This window comes from Cherax quadricarinatus, chromosome 79 (assembly GCF_038502225.1).
Source record: "Cherax quadricarinatus isolate ZL_2023a chromosome 79, ASM3850222v1, whole genome shotgun sequence".
Lineage (NCBI taxonomy): Eukaryota > Metazoa > Arthropoda > Malacostraca > Decapoda > Parastacidae > Cherax > Cherax quadricarinatus.
In genome coordinates, this window is record NC_091370.1 from 7,380,378 (window position 1) to 7,404,142 (window position 23,765).

The following is a 23,765-nucleotide window of genomic DNA, read 5'->3' on the forward strand; positions in this document are numbered from 1 at the left end:
GACACTGCAAAGCTCCAAGCAGACATCAACCAAATCTTTCAGTGGGCTGCAGAAAACAATATGAAGTTCAACGATGAGAAATTTCAATTACTCAGATATGGTAAACATGAGGAAATTAAATCTTCATCAGAGTACAAAACAAATTCTGGCCACAAAATAGAGCGAAACACCAACGTCAAAGACCTGGGAGTGATCATGTTGGAGGATCTCACCTTCAATCGCATCTGCTAGAAAAATGACAGGATGGATAATGAGAACCTTCAAAACTAGGGAGGCCAAGCCCATGATGACACTCTTCAGGTCACTTGTTCTATCTAGGCTGGAATATTGCTGCACACTAACAGCACCTTTCAAGGCAGGTGAAATTGCCGACCTAGAAAATGTACAGAGAACTTTCACGGCGCGCATAACGGAGATAAAACACCTCAATTATTGGGAGCGCTTGAGGTTCCTAAACCTGTATTCCCTGGAACGCAGGAGGGAGAGATACATGATTATATACACCTGGAAAATCCTAGAGGGACTAGTACCGAACTTGCATACGAAAATCACTCACTACGAAAGCAAAAGACTTGGCAGACGATGCACCATCCCCCCAATGAAAAGCAGGGGTGTCACTAGCACGTTAAGAGACCATACAATAAGTGTCAGGGGCCCGAGACTGTTCAACTGCCTCCCAGCACACATAAGGGGGATTACCAACAGACCCCTGGCAGTCTTCAAGCTGGCACTGGACAAGCACCTAAAGTCAGTTCCGGATCAGCCGGGCTGTGGCTCGTACGTTGGTTTGCGTGCAGCCAGCAGCAACAGCCTGGTTGATCAGGCTCTGATCCACCAGGAGGCCTGGTCACAGACCGGGCTGCGGGGGCGTTGACCCCCGGAACTCTCTCCAGGTAAACTCCAGACCGGGCCGCGAGGGCGTTGATCTCCGGAACTCTCTCCAGGTAAACTCCAGGGATTTGCCGGTACTTCCGGCCCGGGTCTTCTCCAGATGGTGACCCGGCGGATATATTCGTATATTCAAAAATTCTTTTTGTGAAAACGATGATTCAATTATATTCCTGTCAACAATGGATAAAAGGTTCAAGGTAATTGTTGAAGTTATGATGTGGGAGTTCATAAGTGAGTATATGTGTAATGAATATTTAGCATTTAGTCTAGGGTGATCAAGTAGCTTTTGAGAAGTCTTAAATAGATTTTCAGACCGGGTTACTTTAATATCTTCTGGTAATGAATTCCGTATTTTGGGGCCCTTTATGTGCATAGTTTTTACAGTGTGATATGGACACGAGGTACATCAAAAAGGGATCTGTCTTGTGTTATGGTCATGTGTCCTGTTAAGGTTGGTGAGGAGAAGTTTGAGTGGAGGGTTTATATTTGTGTGTCTTGTTCTGTGTATGTAGTAGGCACATGAATAAGAATGGATGTTCTTAATGGTGAGCAGATTCAGACTTTTGAAAATTGGTGGAGTATGCTGGCAGGAGTGGGAATTTATCATTCTTACTGCTGCCTTTTGCTGGGTTATTAGAGGTCTTAAGTGATTGGATGTTGTCAGGGCCGGATTACCGCATAGGCAAATTAGGCATTTGCCTAGGGCCCTGCGCATTTGGGGGCCCCGTGCATTTGGGGGCCCTGCGGTCCAAGGGGTTCAGGGGCTCATCCAAGACTGCGCACATGGTGCAAGTGCAAAGGGGTCCCTACCTAAAAAGTTCAAGTGTTCGGAGAGTAAAATTGATTTTTAAAAATTAATCAAAACAAAAATAAATAATGAAATAAAATAAAATAAAAATAAATAAACCTAACCATAGATGGCAACACTCAACACGCCTTTGTTTACATCAGAACAGCTGTGTTTTCCCACTAATGGGTGAGTATAGGAGATTCCTCTCCTATTTTCTGTAGTTTATATGATTTGATAGTCCTATGCATGATGCAATGATAACAATAATGGTCAGTGATTTATAAAGGGAATAATAGTGCTGTAGTGGTTATGCTGAATATAATAGGTACATGATGTCACTACTTTAATAGCCTAATCTAGTAATACTATGCTGTCTTGAGTTTATTCTCTTTAAAATGCATGATTTAACAAGATAGTTATAATGGCTGTTGGTAAATGATTTTGGTTGTCTTGATGTACTTTCCCTATTAAATTTAATCTAAATAGCCAGAATGTATTTAATTAGACCTTAAACAGGCTCACACCGACCCCCCCCCCCCTCACCCCCAAGCTGGAAGGGGTCGCTTCGCATACCCGTAACTCAAAGGGGCCCCGCCAATCTGAATAGCCTAGGGCCCGGAGACTTCTTAATCCGGCCCTGGATGTTGTTGATCCCCATGCACAAATTCCATATGTAAGATAAGGGTATATGAGTGAATGGTACAGTGCCAGGAGAGCTGATTGTGGAACGTAGTACCTTGTCTTTGATAGTATGCCTACAGTCATGAAGATTTTCTTGGTGATCTGTTGTATATGTGTCTGGAACTTAAGGCTACTGTCAAGGTGGATACCTAGGAATTTTCCCTCTAAGTCTTGTGACTGATGATCCGTTTAGCGTTATGTTAATTGGATCATTTGCAGCTTTGTTTCCAAACTGAATGAAATAGGTTTTATCAGTATTCAGGGTAAGTTTATTAGTCATCATCCAGGCAGCTATTTTCTTCAATTCGGCATTGAATGTGTTTGCTAGTATGACTGGGTGGGAAAAGACGTATGTAGTGTCATCTGCAGATATGGGTTTGAGTAGCTGTGATGCATTCGGTAGATCATTGATGTAGATGAGAAAGAGGAGTGGTCCAAGGACACTTCCTTGTGGGACTCCTACTGTGATTGGTTGGGGAAAGAGTTTGCACCATTTGCATACACATATTGAGTTCTGTTACTAAGGTATGATTTTAAGTAGTTGAGGGAGTGGCCTCTGATACCATAGTGCGTTAGTTTGGAGTACAGCAGTTCATGGTCTACTGTATCGAAAGCTTTACGTAAATCAATGAAAATGCCCAGCGGGACTTTTCTTTTCGAGTGCGGTATGTATTAGTTCTAGCATGTGTATGATAGCATCATTTGTGCTTTTATTATTCCTGAATTCAAACTGACAAGGGTTTAATATGTTGTGTGAGACGAGGTAGGAATAGATCCGTCTATGAGTTAATTTTTCGAAGATTTTAGAGAGCAGTGATTAATTAGATATTGGTCTATAATTATTCAAGTCAGCTTGGTCACCTCCTTTGTGGATTGGAGTGACCCTCGCTAATTTGAGGATTGTTGGGAAGGTAGACGATTCAATGGATTTGTTAAAGAGTGTTTCAATAATTGGTGACAATACTTGAGAAGCTTTTTTGTACATAAAAGCAGGCAAGATGTTAATGTCTCCTGCCTTGTTTTTAAGGGTGTTCATGATGAGCGTAACTTCTATGGGGTTGATTGGAGCTAGGAGTAGCGTATTTGGGTAGGTACCTATGAGGTAGTCTGATGGGCGGGTGTTTGCGCTTGGTATTTTGTTCGCTAGATTTTTTCCTATGGTGGAGAAGAAAACATTGAGTCTGTTTGCTGTTTCAGTTGGTGTGAGTAGGGGTTCATCTGAATTTGTTAGTGTAATTGTTTTGCTTTTGGATAACTTTTTAGTACCAAGAATTTCAGATAGTTTTCCAGGTTTTTTTCATATCACCTTTGATGTTATGTAATCTATTTTCATAATACAATTTTTTTAGATTTTATCAGGCTGGTAAGAGCTGACGAGTAACGTTTAGACTGTTCTCTAGTTATTTGACCCATTCTATACTGTTTTTCATATTTGTGCTAAGTGTTAATGGATTTGAGGATGCTGGGTGTTAGCCAGGGATTATTCAATCTCTTTGCTGTGATCTGTTTAGTTTTTTGGGGGCAATATTTGTTATAGAGGCTTTGGGCTTTTTTTAGAAAATTATTTATACATTCATTCATATCTGTATATGTGTCGAGCTCATTTTCCCAATCGATGTTATTCATAGCTGCTATAAAGTTAACTGCTGTCTCGTTATGTAGTCTGAAGGTTACTTTAGTAATGTCTTGTGGCAGGTTGTGAAACATGGGTGGTGAATGTTGCAACAAGAAGGCTGGAGGCGGTGGAGACATCATGCCTGAGGGCAATGTGTGGTGTGAATATAATGCAGGGAATTCGTAGTTTGGAAATTAGGAGGAAGTGCGGAATTGCCAAAACTATTATCCAGAGGTCTGGGGAGGGGTTGTTGAGGTGGTTCGGATATGTAGAGAAGGTGGAACAAAATAGAACGACTTCGAGAGTGTGTAAATCTGTAGTGGAGGGAAGGCAGGGTAGGGGTTAGCCTAGGAAAGGTTAGAGGGAGGGGGTAAGGGAATTTCTGTGTGCGAGGGGCTTGGATTTCCAGCAAGAGTGTGTGAGCGTGTTAGATAGGAGTGAATGGAGACGAATGTTTTTTAGGACTTGACGTGCTGTTGGAGTGTGAGAAAGGTAACATTTATGAAGGGAGTCGGGAAAACCGGCAGGTCGGACTTGAGTCCTGGAGATGGGAAGTACAGTGTCTGCACTCTGATGGAGGGGTGTTAATGTTGCTGTTTCATAACTGTAGTGTAAATTGCACCTCTGGCAGGACAGTGATGGAGTGAAGGATGAAGTTTTTCTTTTTCGGGCCACCCTGCCTTGGTGGGAGAAGGCCGATGTGTTAATAAATATAAATTATCATTTACGGGAAGTGGTGCCATTAAGTGGTTGTCTGAATTTTCTTCCTCGTCCCATCGTGTTAAGTTTTTCAAGGCTCCTTAATTGTTAATGAAGGAAGGATACATGGGATTGTAGGGGTGGGCAGATACCATTTTGTCAGTTTTATAAAAATGTCTGTGATCTTTTGTCTTCCGCCCACAGGATGATATGGCATCCAAAATAAAGATATTGAACTTAGAATGGTCTAATTTGTTTAGGCATCAATTTACCATTTTTAGAAGAAATGGGAATATTGGTTTCTCTTCGATAACTTGTGAATGCCTTTCAGCAGAAGACTCAAACCTCTAAACTGCACATATCTTGAAGTGTGTGCCACAAAAAGGGTTCAGGTAGGCTACTGAGGTAATATGGATCCTCATATTGTGGGAGGAAGGAGGTTGGGGAATGGATGGTGGGTGAGGCGTTGTCTTTTGGACATTGAGTGAAACGCATTAGCTCTAGGTGGTGACTGGTATTACAGCAGGTGATTTCAGAATCTTGTTTCATCAGACCTAAGCAGCTTCAATACCCATGGTCTGATTTTGTTTAGTAACTGTCAATGATAAATCCATATCCTTCATGTTTTATTCACTTGAAAGATCTGATTCACCTAGTTTATGAATACCTCTTATGTAGGAGCATCAAAATTAAATTAACACCTTTCAATTCAAAGGAAAAACACTTGTAGACAAAGACAAGAAAACTCTCCACATATCAATCTCTGAGATTCCTTCAGCAGATAACAAGATCTAGAGAAAGGAAAACTTATATAGGAGGTAGAATACATGTTTGATGTGATCTTTCTAATAAATCTGAGCACATGTAAAATAGTGGTAACTTTTAGGGACAGTTCTGTGCGATGTGGTGGTTGACCTCGTTAAATTTTGTGCTGAAATATTTCGGCCCAGATTTCACTGTACACAGATACCCCATGCAAACAGCTAATAATAAACACAAATTCAGTAACCAAACCACATAAATAAAATGAAGTATGGTATTGAGCTTGATCCATTGTCATCTACATCTTCATAAGTTATAGAGTCGATTAAGCTCTACGGACATGGCCAACGTAGTTTCGTCTTTCTGCTCTTGTTTTCGCAGTGTTTGATCTGGTATGAGCTTCTGGGTGTCTTGGTGTTATCTACACCTCCTTGGACTTTTGAGGGTGTTAAATACAGGTGCTAGGCTTCTTAACTGTGTATGTAAAGCTCCTAGACCTCTTGAAAGGTTTAATTATAGCTCCTTTGTCAAATTTTTGAGTGCAAGAGCTACGTCCCTCCTTACAAATCCATTTCTAGTCGTACTCTTAAATTCACAAAAGGGATTTATTATTTTACTGTTGGACTATAATATTAAACACTTGCCATGAATATCTCCAAGAATATATAGGTTAGTGGTGTATCCGAAATTAAGTACAATATACAAATAATTTTTCTTTTCTGCAGTATACCATAGGTAATGTAGTTTACACGTAATTATTAAAATAGGATAGTTAAATTATGAGTAATGATAAATAAGAAAGAACAGACCTTGGTACTAGGCACTTTGTATATATTCTGCTGATATAGGTCTCTTGATGTGTATTAACTGAGAAGCACAACACATGTACACGTGGAGGAATATACATTTCGATATATGTACACTTAACTTACTTTAATCCAATACAGATAACTATTATAGCCGCAAATAATTTAAAACTATGTGGGTCATACAGCACTTAACCGAAAAAGGCCATCCATGCCTTCTCAGTTCTTCACTGCAAATAAAGTATCATAATTTCTTTCTCAATTATTAAAAGAATATTTAATGAAGGAATATCATGATTTCTGTTCCATAGCTTGCATGCTTCATTGCGGAGCCCATGTTAACAGTACCTGGTTGCATTGACCCTCCCAGCACCTGGCTTCAAGAGCTCTACAAGTAAGTTCAGACCTACATTTTATGCTCTCTACTGTTACTTTACCGCTCTACTATTCCTTGATCGTCTCTGTACTAGATAGATAAAACCCTTGGTGGGTAAAACGTCTTTCAGAGAGATACCCAAGAGTTGCAAGCGTCTTATTCATCAAACACTTTATGGGTTTATCACTTTCTATAAGTAAACTAAATTGTAGCATAACTGGTAGTAATGGAGGGAGGGCAGCAAGAAGTCCAACTGTAATTTAATGCAAAATAACTTTTTGGTTTCTAATGGTCCAGCTGTCTTGCAAGAGCTGAAGAACTACTGAAAAAATAGGTCTTTCAATCAACCAACGGCAGATTACAAAAAATCCCGAGTTACAGAACGTGTCGAAGAGTCCAGACGTCCATATTGCTATATTTCAGTAGAATCAGGAGCATCTCCTTCCCCATAAAAACAGTTCTGTCTGCTGACACAGCCAACATTGAATATGAATATAATGATATAAGAAATGTTGTACAGCGAGAGCATCATACCTAGAACATTTTTTTTTTAACTTGCCACTGTAGGTAGATCAGAAGTGTTCTTCATAAGACTGTACAAAAACTTTGTTTCCCTGAACAAGCATATAATATTGTTTTGCAGAATCTATAGGCCTTCTGTTCACAGTAAGGCACTGAAGATGCCATATGCTAATTATCATTTTTTTTCAAGCAGTCTGCCATTTTACTCCAAGGAATATTGTCTCAGAAGTGCAGGGATATCAGTTCAGATATTCCAAATCTCAACATTCGTGTAACCCATTCCCGTGTGTGCGTCTTACTGTATGTCCCAATGTTCCGTTGTAAAATGATAATCATGAAAAGCGTTAAACTCGTGAGTCATTAAACGCTGCTAGAAATATGGAGCAAATTATTTAGTAAAAGGCATTATAAAATTAGTGATGTGCCAGCATACTTTGTCATTATGTTGCCATAACCTTATAAACTTCATTCTGACCGAAGTTTGAATCTTTGCATTCCCATAACAAGCCTCATTTTTTCATTGAGCATTAGTAGTATGTATTGACTTTTATCACTTCTGTTTATTTTGTTTTTAACAGGATGGTGCGAGCGTTTGGTGGACTTTGCATAGCTGATGAAGTACAGACAAGCCTTGGGCGTGTTGGTTCACATTACTGGTCATTCCAAGCCCAAGATGTCAAACCGGATATAGTCATCATTGGAAAGTCACTCGGTAAATGTTAAATTGTTATTATTATTTAGTTATTACTCTTGTTAGTTATTGTTATTTAGTCTTATTCTTAGTTGTCTTATTGGGGGAGTGTTGTCATACAGTGCCTGGGGTAATTCGACTTAATCCAAAGGGAATCATATCCCTAACTAAGCCTAGTTAAAACTCTACTCCATACACTATAACAAATACTAGTAGTTGGTCTAGCTTGCAGGTCTTGGAATTGTACGTTGAATTCACAAGCAAGATCTTAGTTGTACATTCTTCAGATCTGCCATTTTGCTTGCCATGAATGAGGCTCTTATTGTGTGGTAGTATTTCAGCCTGCTGAGGACAATCACTTGAAGGATAATCATTGGCTTGGCATGCCTTATTTTGAAGGTTCTTATTATCCATATCATTTTCCTTGCAGTTGTGGTAATGACAGTGTTGTGATTATTGTAGGTGAAATCCTCTGACATTATCACTCTTAAGCCCTTCACATTGGTTTTTCACTCAGTTGTGTGGTTAGAATTTATTTTGTACTCCATTCTGGCTTTTATTTCACAGTTTACCATAATGGAGTAACTGAAATACGTCCTCATTGATCATTTTCAAATTAATATGGCTTATTTCCATTGGGGTACTTTGTTCCTCTTCCCTAGGATGCTACCCACAACAGTCTGCTAATCCCCAGTTACCTACTTACTGCTAGGTGAAGAGGGGGCAACAGGTGTACGGAAACACAGCCACTGCTTCCGCTCATAGCAAGATCAAGCCCGGGTACTTAAGATGAGATTGAATCAAATCAAATAGTTTATTCTCTATAAAGATTAAAGTGTGGGGTTTACATATTATAGAATAGTGTGGTTTACATATAAAATGCTCCCCTCAAGGAAGGTTCCTTGATGTTGGTGAAGGGCTCTTGATTTAGGGAATTGAATCTGTGCTCCAGTTCCCCGAATTAAGCCTGAATGCCTTCCACATCCCCCCCAAGGCGCTGTATAATCCTACGGGTTTAGCGCTTCCCCCTTGATTATAATATAAAATGCTAATTACAGAGAGGGCCACTATCACACCTAGCATGACTAGCCATTTCAAGCAGCCTAAGATTAATTCAGAGCTCTGTATTGGTACAGGTTATGGAGCATGTTGGTATTAAGGCTAGGTAACTGCATTACAGTTCTTAAATTTAGCAATGTGAATGGTTTTGTATTGGTACGATACATAGTTCCTATTGAAACTCCTATATTGGAGTATCACAGGCAAACTTATGACTAGTCTAAGGTTCATTAGGTAATAGTTGTATTACGTATTTCTATGTTTATAGTCAGTTGGGTGAGTGTGTGAATTGTGGGGAATCTCAGATATTGAAGGGAGGTCTAGGTGGTTTGTATGATACAAGAGAATAGGCGGTTTTCATGTTAGCTGACTGTGGGGTGTCAGGGAGATAAAGATGTTTTCTAACGGTAGTTTTGAAAGTGATGAATGTCTGCATTTCTAGAGCTTTCAGGTAGGGTGTTCCAGATTTTAGGCCCTTTTATGTACATTGGATTTTTGTATAGGTTTAACCAGACATGGGGGAATGTCAGATATTTTTGTCTGGTGTTATGCCTGTGGGTCCTGTCATAACTATCAAGAAAGTGTTTTAGGTCAGGGTTTGTATTGATATTTAAGATTCTGTAAATGTAGGTTGCACAGTAATAAGTGTGGATGTTCTGAACAGTGAGTAAGTTTAGATATATGAAGAGTGGGGAGGTGTGTTGCCTGGGAGTGGATTGCATGATTATTCGTACTGTGGCTTTCTGTTGGGTTATTATTGGCTTTAGGTGTGTTGCTGCAGTTGATCCCCAAGAACAAATAGCATAGGTGAGGTCGGGATAAATTGGTAGTGAGAGAAGGGCAGATTGTGACACGTAGTAACGTATCTTGGAGAGGATCCCAACCCTTTTGGATGCTCTTTTTGTTGTGTGTTGAATGTGGGTGCTGAAATTCAGGTTGATGTCAAGGTGCAGGCCTAGGAATTTGCCCTCATTATGTCTGGCAGTAAGAATGTTGTCGATCTTAATGCTAAGTTGTGCAGCACCTGCCCTGTTACCAGTGTTTAAGTGTAAGCTGATTGGCTGTCATCCAAGTAGATATTTTGAGTAGCTCCTCGTTAACAATGGTGTTGAGGGTGGCAGGATTTGGGTGGGAGATGACACAAGTCATGACGTCAGCAAAGAGAATGGGTGTCAGGTGTTGATACGTTGGGACGATCTTTAGTTTAATATGTTTATTATGCACCCCATACCCATCCTGTGGGCGGTAGTCAAAAGATTACAGAGGTACATAATTGGTCCAGGGACTGGACTCCAAAGTCCAGCAAGTTACAGAGGTAATGAACTCACAATTTACAAAAGTAATGAACTCACAATTTACAAAGGTAATGAGCTCGAGGTAGGTCTGGTCACAATCATGACAAGTTACAAAGGTATTTACGGATTACAGAGGTACGTAATGGGTCCAGGGACTGGGCCCCCAAAGTTTTGATAGCTGAACTAGGTACAAAGGTAATGAACTCACAGGTTACAAAGGTAATGAATCCTGTAAGAATGGTTACTTAGGTTTATACATGGCTACAATCATGAACAAATTATAGAGTAATGAGCAATTCACACTTCCACACCCGGTCACAACTGTAGTTATTGGTGCAAATATTGATAGTTGAGACACACACACACATACACACACACACGCATACACAGGAGGAGAGACAACAAGAAATGACCGTGAAGTATGTGAGGAACTCAACAAGAGATTCAAAGAAGTGTTCACAGAGGAGACAGAAGGGGCTCCAGAAAGACGGAGAGGTGGGGCACACCACCATGTGCTGGACACAGTGCACACAACCGAGGAAGAAGTGAAGAGGCTTCTGAGTGAGCTAGATACCTCAAAGGCAATGGGGCCAGATAACATCTCCCCATGGGTATTGAGAGAGGGAGCAGAGGCGCTATGTGTACCCCTAACAACAATATTCAATACATCTATCGAAACAGGGAGATTGCCTGAGGCATGGAAGACAGCAAATGTAGTCCCAATCTTTAAAAAAGGAGACAGACATGAAGCATTAAACTACAGACCAGTGTCACTGACATGTATAGTATGCAAAATCATGGAGAAGATTATCAGGAGAAGAGTGGTGGAACACCTAGAAAGGAATGATCTCATCAACAGCAGCCAACATGGTTTCAGGGACGGGAAATCCTGTGTCACAAACCTACTGGAGTTCTATGACATGGTGACAGCAGTAAGACAAGAGAGAGAGAGAGGGGTGGGTGGATTGCATTTTCTTGGACTGCAAGAAGGCGTTTGACACAGTTCCACACAAGAGATTAGTGCAAAAACTGGAGGACCAAGCAGGGATAACAGGGAAGGCACTACAATGGATCAGGGAATACTTGACAGGAAGACAGCAGTGAGTCATGGTACGTGGCGAGGTGTCAGAGTGGGCACCTGTGACCAGCGGGGTCCCACAGGGGTCAGTCCTAGGACCAGTGCTGTTTCTGGTATTTGTGAACGACATGACGGAAGGAATAGACTCTGAGGTGTCCCTGTTTGCAGATGACGTGAAGTTGATGAGAAGAATTCACTCGATCGAAGACCAGGCAGAACTACAAAGGTATCTGGACAGGCTGCAGACCTGGTCCAGCAATTGGCTCCTGGAGTTCAATCCCACCAAGTGCAAAGTCATGAAGATTGGGGAAGGGCAAAGAAGACCGCAGACGGAGTACAGTCTAGGGGGCCAGAGACTACAAACCTCACTCAAGGAAAAAGATCTTGGGGTGAGTATAACACCAGGCACATCTCCTGAAGCGCACATCAACCAAATAACTGCTGCAGCATATGGGCGCCTAGCAAACCTCAGAACAGCATTCCGACATCTTAATAAGGAATCATTCAGGACCCTGTACACCGTGTACGTTAGGCCCATATTGGAGTATTGGAGTATGCGGCACCAGTTTGGAACCCACACCTAGCCAGGCACGTAAAGAAACTAGAGAAAGTGCAAAGGTTTGCAACAAGCCTAGTCCCAGAGCTAAGAGGTATGTCCTACGAGGAGAGGTTAAGGGAAATCAACCTGACGACACTGGAGGACAGGAGAGATAGGGGGGACATGATAACGACATACAAAATACTGAAAGGAATTGACAAGGTGGACAAAGACAGGATGTTCCAGGGATTGGACACAGTAACAAGGGGACACAGTTGGAAGCTGAAGACACAGATGAATCACAGGGATGTTAGGAAGTATTTCTTCAGCCACAGAGTAGTCAGCAAGTGGAATAGTTTGGGAAGTGATGTAGTGGAGGCAGGATCCATACATAGCTTTAAGCAGAGGTATGATAAAGCTCACGGCTCAGGGAGAGTGACCTAGTAGCGATCAGTGAAGAGGCGGGGCCAGGAGCTCGGACTCGACCCCCGCAACCTCAACTAGGTGAGTACACACACGCATACACACACACACACACACACACACACACACACACACACACACACACACACACACACACACACACACACACACACACACACAAACTGATACACACGCTGCGTGTGTATGAGTTTGTATGCCGGATTACCGCATAGGCAAACTAGGCATTTGCCTAGGGCCCCGCGCATTTGGGGGCCCCGCGGTCCAAGGGGTTCAGGGGCTCATCCAAGACTGCGCACATGGTGCAAGTGCAAAGGGGTCCCTACCTAAAAAGTTCAAGTGTTTGGAGAGTAAAATTGATTTTTAAAAATTAATCAAAACAAAAATAATGAAATAAAATCAAATAAAAATAAATAAACCTGACCATAGATGGCAACACTCAACACGCCTTTGTTTACATCAGAACAGCTGTGTTTTCCCGCTAATGGGTGAGTATGGGAGATTCCTCTCCAATTTTCTGTAGTAATTACACGTTATCTAGACTTGTACTGTGACAAATTAACTGAAGTGTTGTTGATAGACATTGATGTGTATGGATAAATGTTTGTTTTCGCCTCTAAATGTTAAGGGAGGTACCTGATAGGGTTACTTGACCAGTAAAGAAGCATGGACCAGTAAAGACGCATTTTTGGTAAAAATACTATAAAGAAAAACCTAAAAACGCAAACTGACTTCCGTTTGTAGGTTTTAAAAGCACTTTGTCCTGTCTTTAAGTCTTTATCATTTCAATAACAGATCTCAATTGATTGATGTTCTACATCACTTCCGTTGCAAATGCTTAGTTTTCAAGTTGCGACGGAAGTGATGTAGAACATCAATTAATTTGCTACATATTTCCCCAGAAACACATAAGCCACATCAGAAAATCGTTGGTTGGGTGAAACTGAAAATTGTCTCTGCATTCTTTAATTCTCATGTCCTTATCTATGGTGGTAGGTCATATATCATGCAAAACATAATGATTAGTTTAGTTATGAAAATGGTAATATAAATACCATTGTGCATTGTTCTTGGACTCGGTATGATTTCTGTTTAAGTAAATTGGAGATCAAGGAGGATGAATTAGTAAAATATTCGTAGCCCAAATCACTAACCTAATCTATGGTAAAAGTTCTGTATATGACTCCTTTCTGGTAACGTTTTGAATTTTTAGATGCGCAGCCAGAGGAAAGGGGGCTACAAGGGCCATATCCCCCCAATTGACAAAAAAATTAATAATTAAAAAATTAATAATTGATAATGAAAAATTTGTATTTGCATGATTACAGACAGTGATACATCCTCATTATGGCATCTCGTGAACGTGATGTTGGACGTTATTATGCGAGTGGGTCACAGAAAAGAAAGAAGAAAATTCAAGAAGAAGAACAGAAAAAGAAAGATGTAGGAAGCTGCAGAAAGATCACAGACATGCTCACGAAAACAGTTTCTGATGTTACCAGTACAGTTGAATCTGCAGATACGTCAGATCATACAGGAAGCCCTCCCTCCATTATTTCTCAGCCAGCATCTACTTCTTTTGTGTCTCCTCTCAATGTCTCAACGGACATTTCATCCACAGGATTTGTCTTAAAAGATCCTGCCTCATGGCCAAATGTAATCCCAGATTCTCTACGTAATGCTTTCATTGCAGAAAACTTCAGTCAAACTCTGAACATTGACTTTAGGAAATCAGCAAGGATTTATGATGATGGAAGTCGTCGTTGTTTAAAGTCATCTATGTTTTATAGGAAGCTTGCAAATTCAGAAACTGTGAAAAGATCATGGATGGTATACTCTGAAAGCTCAGGAAAAGTGTACTGTTCAGCATGCAAGCTATTTTCTGCCAAAGAAAATACCTTCACACAGGGGTTCAATGACTGGAAAAATTCCAAGCGTTTCGAGGAACATGAAAACAGCACCACTCACAGGAGCTGCATTTTAGCCAGTGTTATTTCGTGCACAGAAAAAAAGGCAATAATTATTGGATTTTCATTTGGAAAATCAAACTGAAAAAGAGCGCACTTATTGGAGAAAAGTTCTAGAAAGAGTTGTTGCTATTGTAAAATTCTTAGCTCTAAGATTAGCGCTTCTTTTTTATTATAATAATAATAATAATTAGCTCTAAGAGGACTTGCTTTCCGTGGAGAAAATGAGGTTTTTGGTTCGGAAAACGATGGCAATTTCCTAGGGATCATGGAACTGTTAGCACAATTCGATCCATTCTTAGCATATCATGTGTCACGCCTTGGGAATGCAGGAAAAGGCACTGGATCTTACATGTCATCTACTATATGCAATTAATTTATTGAACTGATGACTAAGAAGGTCCTTAATAACATCATAGCAGCTGTGAAAACTGCAAAATACTTTGCAATAAGTGTAGATTCAACACCAGATATTTCACATACAGATCAATTGACATTCATTGTTCGCTTTGTCGACTCCAGTGGTAAGCCTGTAGAGCGCTTTATAAAATTCATTCCTCTTTCAGGCCATGATGGAGAAACAATGATGAATGTAGTACTGGATACTCTGCTTGAACATGATCTCTCTATTATGGATTGCCGTGGCCAGAGCTACGACAATGCAAGTAACATGTCGGGTAAATATAATGGATTGCAAGCCCGTATCAAGCAAATCAACCCACTTGCTGAATATGTGCCCTGCTCAGCACATTCTCTTAATCTTGTTGGGTCATGTGCTGCAGAGTGTTGTGTCGCTGCAGTTTCATTTTTTGGACTTTTACAAGCACTCTTTTAATTTTTTCTCTGCTTCAACGCATCGGTGGAGTATACTCAAGTCAACCATCATGGAGATGTCATCAAATCATTATCAACAACAAGGTGGTCAGCGCAGCATGATGCAACACATGCTTTGAAAGACAGCTTTGCTGAAATACTTTCTGCTTTGATCCAAATAGCAGAGGATGAAGACCAGACAGCAACTACAAGAAGCGAAGCAGCCAGCTTAGCATCAAAATTGGAAGATTTTGAATTGGCCTTACTCTGTGTGCTTTGGGACTGTATACTGGAACGGTTAAATGCCACGAACAAGACACTTCAGAAAATTGAAATTGAAATGGCTACTTGTGCTAACCTCTATGCAGGCTTAGTGGAATTTGTAAGCTCACTTCACAATGATGAAGCTTTTTGTGAAAACTTGTGTGGACTGCCTCCAAGTGAGTCGCCTACCCTGGCAAACTCTGTTGACACCGAGCTCTGAGGTGGGTACCTCAGCCTCACAAGTGGCTTATAGAACAGATTTTCACAAATGATTGGTATTGCAAGAAACTTTGCCTGCATGCACGTATAAAGGACTAACTTACTTGGTGTTGCAGCATATATCCTGATCTTCAACTTCCTAAGCCTAGCTTTAGCCCCTTTGGACTTCCCCTTGGGAACCACGTGCAACCGGGAGCATTAATTCCTGCAATATTCAATCGTTATTAGTGTCCTGCCTGCACCTCAGAAATTCCTATATCCAAGAGGGTATGTATCCCCTAGTATAACTATGCAGACTCAGACGCTAGCTTCAAATGGCTCTGAGACGCTGGTACTTACTGGGCATGCTCTCTCTCTGTAGCACGCCGAGCCCTTCAGTAACTCAACCCACAATCTCCTAAGACACTGGCCAGATCCTACGGGAAAAGGTGAATATCTCGTCTTACTGTATGGGCTGATGGAGATCATCTACGGTACATCGAGGTGCCTCTACCAGATTTCCCCAGGTCTCAGATGTGAAGACACGTGGGGGCGCCGCCTGCTGTTCACGGCACGTCTTGTCCAGTCGGTGTCTATCGTAAGAAGGACGCTATTCTGTCTTTGTGACCTGCGCCCCACCATTCAAGCTAGGGCTGCCAGTTCTCCCTAGCTAACTTATCCTAATGTTTGCCTACATTATCGGCCTATTACTACCTATGTTAAGGTCTTAGGTCTACTCTATCATTATCTACAGATGCCTTAGTAAACCTAATATTAGTGTACTACCAGTAAAACTACCTACTCCTTCCCTGAAGAGTAAATCTATAAATTAAATAAGCTTACCAACCGCCAACCAGAGAATGCCGTGTTTGGGAGGGTTTAAGGGCCGCTCGGCTCAGACGACCAGACGCCCATGCTGGATCTGAGCTGTGGAACTATTTGGACCAAATAAATTTCCACACTTTTGAAATGTTAGAAGAGAAAGCTAAACTGCTGGTGAAAGACTACAGTTACCGTGCTGATCATCAGCGGTCAAGGAAGAGGAAACTCAATTTTGAAGAGCCAGACAATGAAATTGTGCTGCTACCAAGGCAGAAATGTAAGACAGCTACATACTTCGTCATTCTGGATTCACTGATTGCAGAATTGGTGAAAAGAAAAGAAATCTACCAGAATCTCAATGACAAGTTTGGATTTCTGTTCAAAATTACTACTATGCCAGATGCAGAATTGAGAGAAGCTGCATTAAAGTTGCAACACCTTTCAGCAGATGTTCAGGACACATTTGTTGAAGAAATAGTTCATTTTTCTGGGTATATGAATCAGATTAAAGCTCCACCTGAAAAATGTGCGCCCTCAGCTGCTTTGAAACATTTAAGAAATGCAGGTATCTCAGAAACCTTCCCTAATGTTGACATAGTGTATCGCCTTTACCTAACACTTCCAGCTACTAACTGTGAAGAAGAACGTTCATTTTCTGTTTTGAAAAGAGTGAAAAACCAGCTCCGTTCAACAGTGAGCCAAGACAAATTGTGTAACCTAGCCTTGTTGACCATTGAGTCTGATCTAACAAGAAATATTGATTTTCAGAATATAATTGATGATTTTGCCAATATGAAATCCAGAAAAAAAGTTTATTTAAGAAGTGCCTGTGAATATAAACAATTGTTTATTTTCTTGAGTTTATATGATTTGATAGTCTTATGCATGATGCAGTGATAACAATAATGGTCAGTGATTTATAAAGGGGATAATAGTGCTGTAGTGGTTATGCTGAATATAATAGGTACATGATGTCACTACTTTAATAGCCTAATCTAGAAATACTATGCTGTCTTGAGTTTATTCTCTTTAAAATGCTTGATTTAACAAGATAGTTATAATGGCTGTTGGTAAATGGTTTTGGTTGTCTTGATATACTTTCCCTATTAAATTTAATCTAAATAGCCAGAATATATTTAATTAGACCTTAAACAGGCTCACACCGACCCCCCCCCCACCCCCAAGCTGGAAGGGGTAGCTTCGCTTACCCGTCCTCTTCAAGGGGGGCTCCTTGGCGTGGTGAAGAGGCTCTTGGTCTGAGGAATTAGCCCTGTCGGTCTTCTTCCTCAGACCAAACCTAATTACCCCCCATTCTCCCCTCCCTTATCCCATCCTCCCCATCCTCCCCTTTTTCCATTCCTCCTCCTCCTCCTCCTCACCCCTCCCTTTTGCCCTTCCTCTTTTTGGCCTTTGGGATTTCTCCCACAGGTGCGCTAGTTCCTAGGTAGGGGAAAGGACACCGGGGTCCATCCCATTCCGTTGAGGTTGTTGGCGGTGGCGTAGTTTGCCGTGGAATCTGGATTGCCTGGGGATGTCCCGATCCCTCTCCGGTATCCCGGAGTAACTTTGGGTGTCTTTCGGGCGACGGGTGTATCTCTGGAAGCCACCTTTCGGATTCCAGGGGTGGTGGCTGAAGGAGGTATGCTTTGTGGCGGATATCCGGCCGCCCTCTCTTTTGTCCACCAAGGTAGCTCGGCAGATGTGAGGTTGCTATCCCGGATTGCTGGTTTACTGGCATGAAGGGTAGGGTATGGCACGGGTTCCATGCTGCATCTGCGCTACTAGCGGTGCTGAGGTCCTCTTAGGTGCGGAGGGAGATTTCCGGCCCTTTCATTCCTCCTGGGAACTATTCCTCCCCGCTCCCCCCTTTTTTTTATTCTTTTTTTTATTTTTATTTTCTTTTCTTTTCTATTTTTTTCTTAAAAACAAAAAGCAAAGGAGTAACCTAACCATGGCAGCCCTAGTCCATGAACCCACTACCCCCGGGCCCCTTCTTGATACCGCACCCCATTCTGACCCTACCTTGTGTTTAGACCACTCTTCGGACACTCCTGATGCCCCTGTACCTCTTGCTGGTGCTGTTTCCTCACCCGCTTCAGGTACTGGGGCTTCGACTGACTCCTTCGATTTATCTGAACTCCGCTCTCCTTTGACTATGCTTCCGGCTTCTCCCTCTACGGTACGGCAATTTTCGAATCGCCCGCCCATTTCGCGCCGGACCAACTCCGGTCCTACTCCTAAACGCCAACGTCAATCTCCTGATGATGCTCCTTCGTTACCTTCCCATTATACTCGGAAAAGACCGACACGTCAAGCACTCCCTCTCCACGCTCGGTTTCGGACCACACAATGGACTAAATTCTTTACTTTAAGACCGACTTCTTCTGCCTACCTTTCTGACCATAGTATTGGCAAAGCGCTCCTGCATCATGTTGGTAGAGATATTTCATTTCATGCTCTCGAGCGGTATGAGCATCGTCACTGTCCAGAATGCTACCCAAGCTCATGATCTTTCTCTCCTTTCGAATATCGATACAACTCCTATCACTATTGAAAAACATCTTTCTCTCAATTCTTGTAGTGGTACTGTCATTCTGCCCCATACCATAGTCCAACAGAATTTCCAGTCATGTGGCAATGACATTTTTGAACAGCTGGAACTCCAGGATCTCCCAATCCTCAAAGTAGACACTTATGTCCTTCCTGCCCGGGGGCGGAGACGTTACCCTTGCAATGTGGCTCGTTTAACTTTTGACAGCCGAGAACTCCCGTCCTCTGTATATGTCGCGGGACATCGGTTACAAGTTCGAAAGGTGATACCTACACCGCAACAATGTAGAAATTGCTGGCGTTTTGGTCACCCAGCGAAATATTGCAGATCTATGGCCGAATGCCCAGTCTGTGGTGCCGACGACCATTCTAATACATCTTGCAGTCAACCTCCATCTTGCCTTAATTGTAATGAAGCTCACCCTTCGTACTCCCGCCGTTGCCAGGTCTACTTAAATGAACGTGAAATCCGTTGCCTCAAAGAGGCAGAAGGTCTCCCTTATGCTATGGCAGTTACTCATCTCCGCCTCCAAGGGAGACTACCCCGTGTTTCTTATTCTCGTGTTTCCAAACATCCCCCCACTTCTGGGGTCCCATCTTCTGCAGCCTCCTCTGTTGTTACCCCTCCCATAGCCACTACTGCATCTAATCCTTTTGCTGTCCTTGGCTCTGACGTCCCGACTACAACTCAGTCTGTTCTCACATCTTCGCGTCCTTCCTCACAAGCCCCAGTATCGACAAGACCTCGTACGACACCTACTACCAATCGCCCCTCTACTCAGAAGTCCAAAAAATCCACATTGCTCAAATCTTCTTTGCCCCTTCCTTCCCTTCTTCCACCTCCACACTTTACCTTTCCAGTCTCTGTACCTAGTTCTTCCCCTCTCTCTGGCTCTATTACAAGTGTGGAGATTCACCCTCCTCGTACTATGCCTTCCACCCCTGTCCCCTCCCAAGTTTCTCCCTCTTCTGCCACCTCCCAGGTTTCTGCCTCTTCTGTACCCCCCCACATTTCATCTCCAGTCCCTTACACTCTTCCCTCCCCCTCTACTTTGGTACAGTCCATTACTGTCCCAATCTTTACTCACCCTCCTCCTTCTATCTCCAATATGGTCTCCCATACATCTTTGAATTCAGAAACACTTGAAGCCATTTCAGAATATATTGCAGAGACTAAACCTTCAATGGACACTGATTCACTTCCTGTTCCTTCTCTTCCCTCTCCTCCATCTTCACAACCCCATTCTTCGCAACGCTCCGTTCCTTCGCTACTTGAACGTCTTCCAATGCCACCACACGTTGACTTTTCTAACCCCTCTAGTCCATAGGTGCCTTTACCTACAGATTCCTGGTATTTTCTTCATCGCCAATCATGGCCTATTTACAGTGGAATATCTGCGGCCTCAGGGGTAATCGGGGTGAGCTTCAGATGTTGCTTTCCAGGTTTTCCCCTGTTGGTGCTTGCTTACAAGAACCAAAATTACACTCGGCTGTTTTCCAACCTATCTCAGGCTATAATTTATTGTATTCTTCGAATCCTTTCTCAGATGGGACCTTTAATGAAAGTGCCCTTCTTCTACGCAATGATATTCCGTACTGTCAACTATTTGTCCATACCTCGCTGCATTACACTGCAGCCCGTATCCACTTGAATAAGTGGTTTACAATATGTTCTTTATATCTCTCTCCTTCTCAGGCATTTTCTATCCCAGACTTTGCCTTTCTTGTTTCATCCTTACCGCCACCACTTCTGTTACTTGGTGATTTTAATGCCCACCATTTCCTCTGGGGGGGTCTCATTGTGACTCACGTGGCATCCAGTTGGAGGCTTTTCTCGCCTCTCACCCCCTCCATGTTTTAGATACGGGTACTCCCACCCATTTTGATCCTCGTACTCATACTCTCTCTTGCATCGATCTATCAGTCTGCTCTTCCTCCACTGCACTAGACTTCACCTGGTCTGTTCTACCAGACTTACATGACAGCGATCATTTTCTGATCATTCTTACTTCTCCTTCCTATTCACCACCTTTCCGTAGCCCTCGCTGGCAATTTGATCGGGCAAATTGGGATCTTTACTCACACCTCACTGCTTTTAGTGAGGTTCCTTCTTCATCCTCCATTGATGAGCTCCTACACATCTTCTCGACGTCAGTTCATACCGCAGCTTCTCATTCTATACCCCAAACCTCAGGCAGGCATTCTCAGAAGTGTGTGCCTTGGTGGTCTCCTGCTTGTGCTCGTGCAGTACGTTTGAAACGTGCTGCATGGGGCAGGTACCAGTACAATAGAACCGCTGAGAGACTTCTTGATTTTAAGCAGAAGCGTGCGATCGCTCGCTGTGTCATCCGTGAAGCTAAACGCACTTGTTGGCGAGACTGTTTCCACCATCACCTCTGCTTCTATGAGTGCAGTCTGGAAAAAAGTGAGGAAATTGAGTGGTAAATACTCTCCTGACCCGGCTCCTGTTCTACGGGTCGCTGGTGTTGATGTAGCAAACCCTCTCGACGTTGCCATTGAACTTGGCACACATCTGGTCCGTATTTCCCGAGGGCTCCATCTATGCCCCTCGTTTCTTTCCTCAAAGTCTGCTAGAGAGTTAGTACCCTTGGACTTTTCTTCTCTCAGAGAAGAACAGTATAATGTGCCTTTTACACTTCAAGAACTGGAGGCAATGCTCTCAGCTTGCCGATCATCGGCAGCTGGGCCTGACGACATTCATATTCGTATGTTACAACATTTACATCGGTCAGCCCTTGTAGTCCTCTTACACCTCTTCAATCTTATTTGGGCACAAGGAGTTCTTCCCCAGCTGTGGAAATCTGCCATTGTTCTCCCTTTCCGTAAACCGGGTACTACAGGACATGATGCCTCCCACTATCGCCCCATCGCTCTTTCTAGTGCAGTTTGCAAAGTGATGGAACGTCTCGTAAATCGACGTTTAATGTGGTATTTAGAGACACACAACAGTCTATCCGCTAGTCAATATGGCTTTCGTAAGGGTCGTTCTACCATAGACCCCTTACTACGCTTGGATACGTATGTTCGTAATGCCTTTGCGAATAATCACTCAGTTATTGCCATATTTTTTGACCTTGAGAAGGCATATGACACAACTTGGAGGTATAATATTTTGGCCCAGGCCCATTCCTTAGGCCTCCGAGGCAATCTACCGTCCTTCCTTAAGAACTTTTTAACTGACAGACATTTCCGTGTTCGAGTCAATAATGTTCTTTCCCAGGACTTCGTCCAAGCTGAAGGTGTCCCTCAGGGATGTGTTCTAAGCACAACACTTTTTCTCCTTGCTATAAATGATTTGGCCTCTGTTCTTCCACCCAATATTTGGTCATCACTCTATGTTGATGACTTCGCTATTGCTTGTGCAGGCGCTGACTGTCACCTTATTGCAGTTTCTCTCCAGCATGTGGTCGACCATGTTTCCACTTGGGCCACCACGCATGGGTTTAAATTTTAAAGTACCAAAACTCACCAAATTACTTTCACTAGACGCTCTGTTATCTCCGATCATCCTTTGTATCTCTATGGCTCCCGTATCCCCGAACGTGATAGTCAGGTTTCTAGGCCTTCTCTTTGACCGTCGGTTATCCTGGAAACCTCACATTACCTCTCTGAAGGCAACTTGTCACAGCCGGTTAAACCTTCTTAAAACCCTTGCTCATCTTTCCTGGGGAGCTGATCGTCGAACTCTGTTTCGCCTACATTCAGCCCTCGTTTTATCGAAACTCGATTATGGTGACCAGATTTATTCCGCGGCCTCTCCTGCTACTCTCTCTAGCCTTAACTCTATCCATCACCAAGGATTACGTTTGTGCCTTGGTGCTTTTCGCTCTTCCCCTGTTGAGAGCCTCTATACAGAAGCAAATGTTCCATCCTTGTCTGATCACTGTGATGCCCAGTGCCTTCGCTACTATGTACGCTCTCACGATCTACACAATCCTTCCATTTATAGAATGGTCACCGATATTAGTAGACATTCTTTATTCGTTCGCTGCCCCTGTTTGCTCCGTCCCTTTTCTCTTCGCCTACATTCACTCTTGTCTTCCCTTCAGTTACCACCTTTATATGTTCATGTAGCATCTCACTTTTCCCTACCCCCCTGGGAAGTTCCAGCTGTTCGGGTCTGTTCTTTCTCACTCCCTTGCTCGAAAGCTCAACTGCCTACGGTGGCTTCCCGCTCTCTTTTTCTTGATCACTTCCACTCCCATTCTCATGCCACCGCTGTGTACACAGATGGCTCTAAGTCTTCAGACGGCGTCAGATTCGCAGCAGTGTTTCCGGACAGCGTCGTGCGGGGGCATTTACTATCTTCAGCTAGCATTTTTACTGCTGAACTGTATGCCATTCTTGCAGCACTTATTCGTATCGCATCTATGCCTGTGTCATCATTTGTAGTAGTCTCAGACTCCCTTAGTGCTCTACAGGCTATACGAAAATTTGATACATCTCGTCCCCTAGTTCTCCGTATCCAACTTTGGCTACGCCGTATCTCTACCAAACATAAAGATATTGTTTTTTGTTGGGTCCCTGGTCATGTCGACGTACAGGGCAATGAACAGGCAGACACTGCTGCGCGGTCAGCAGTACATGACCTACCGATTTCCTATCGAGATGTTCCATTTCTGGACTATTTTGCTGCAATAGCTACCCACCTTCGCACCCGTTGGCAACAACGTTGGTCAACTCTGCTCGGTAACAAACTTCATTCTATTAAACCGAGCATAGGTTACTGGCAGTCTTCTTGTCATCAGTGCCGAGGTTGGGAGACCACTCTCTCCCGCCTTCGCATTGGCCACACTCGTCTTACTCATGGGTATCTCATGGAGAGGCACCCTGTTCCTCTCTGTGAGCAGTGTCAAGTTCCAGTATCGATTAGCCACATTCTGTCA

The 23,765-nt window shown here is 42.8% G+C and overlaps 1 protein-coding gene across 10 annotated transcripts in view; it reads left to right on the forward strand.

Annotated features, from left to right (window-relative positions):
- Window positions 1-23,765, forward strand: part of LOC128702637 (5-phosphohydroxy-L-lysine phospho-lyase) — a 140,176-nt gene that overhangs the window by 61,597 nt on the left and 54,814 nt on the right. For all 10 annotated transcript variants that reach the window (XM_070101882.1, XM_070101876.1, XM_070101879.1 and 7 more), the window contains 2 exons: window positions 6,556-6,638; window positions 7,721-7,854. In XM_070101882.1, coding sequence (XP_069957983.1) covers window positions 6,556-6,638; window positions 7,721-7,854 — 217 coding nt within the window. The remainder of the gene's footprint in view (window positions 1-6,555; window positions 6,639-7,720; window positions 7,855-23,765) is intronic.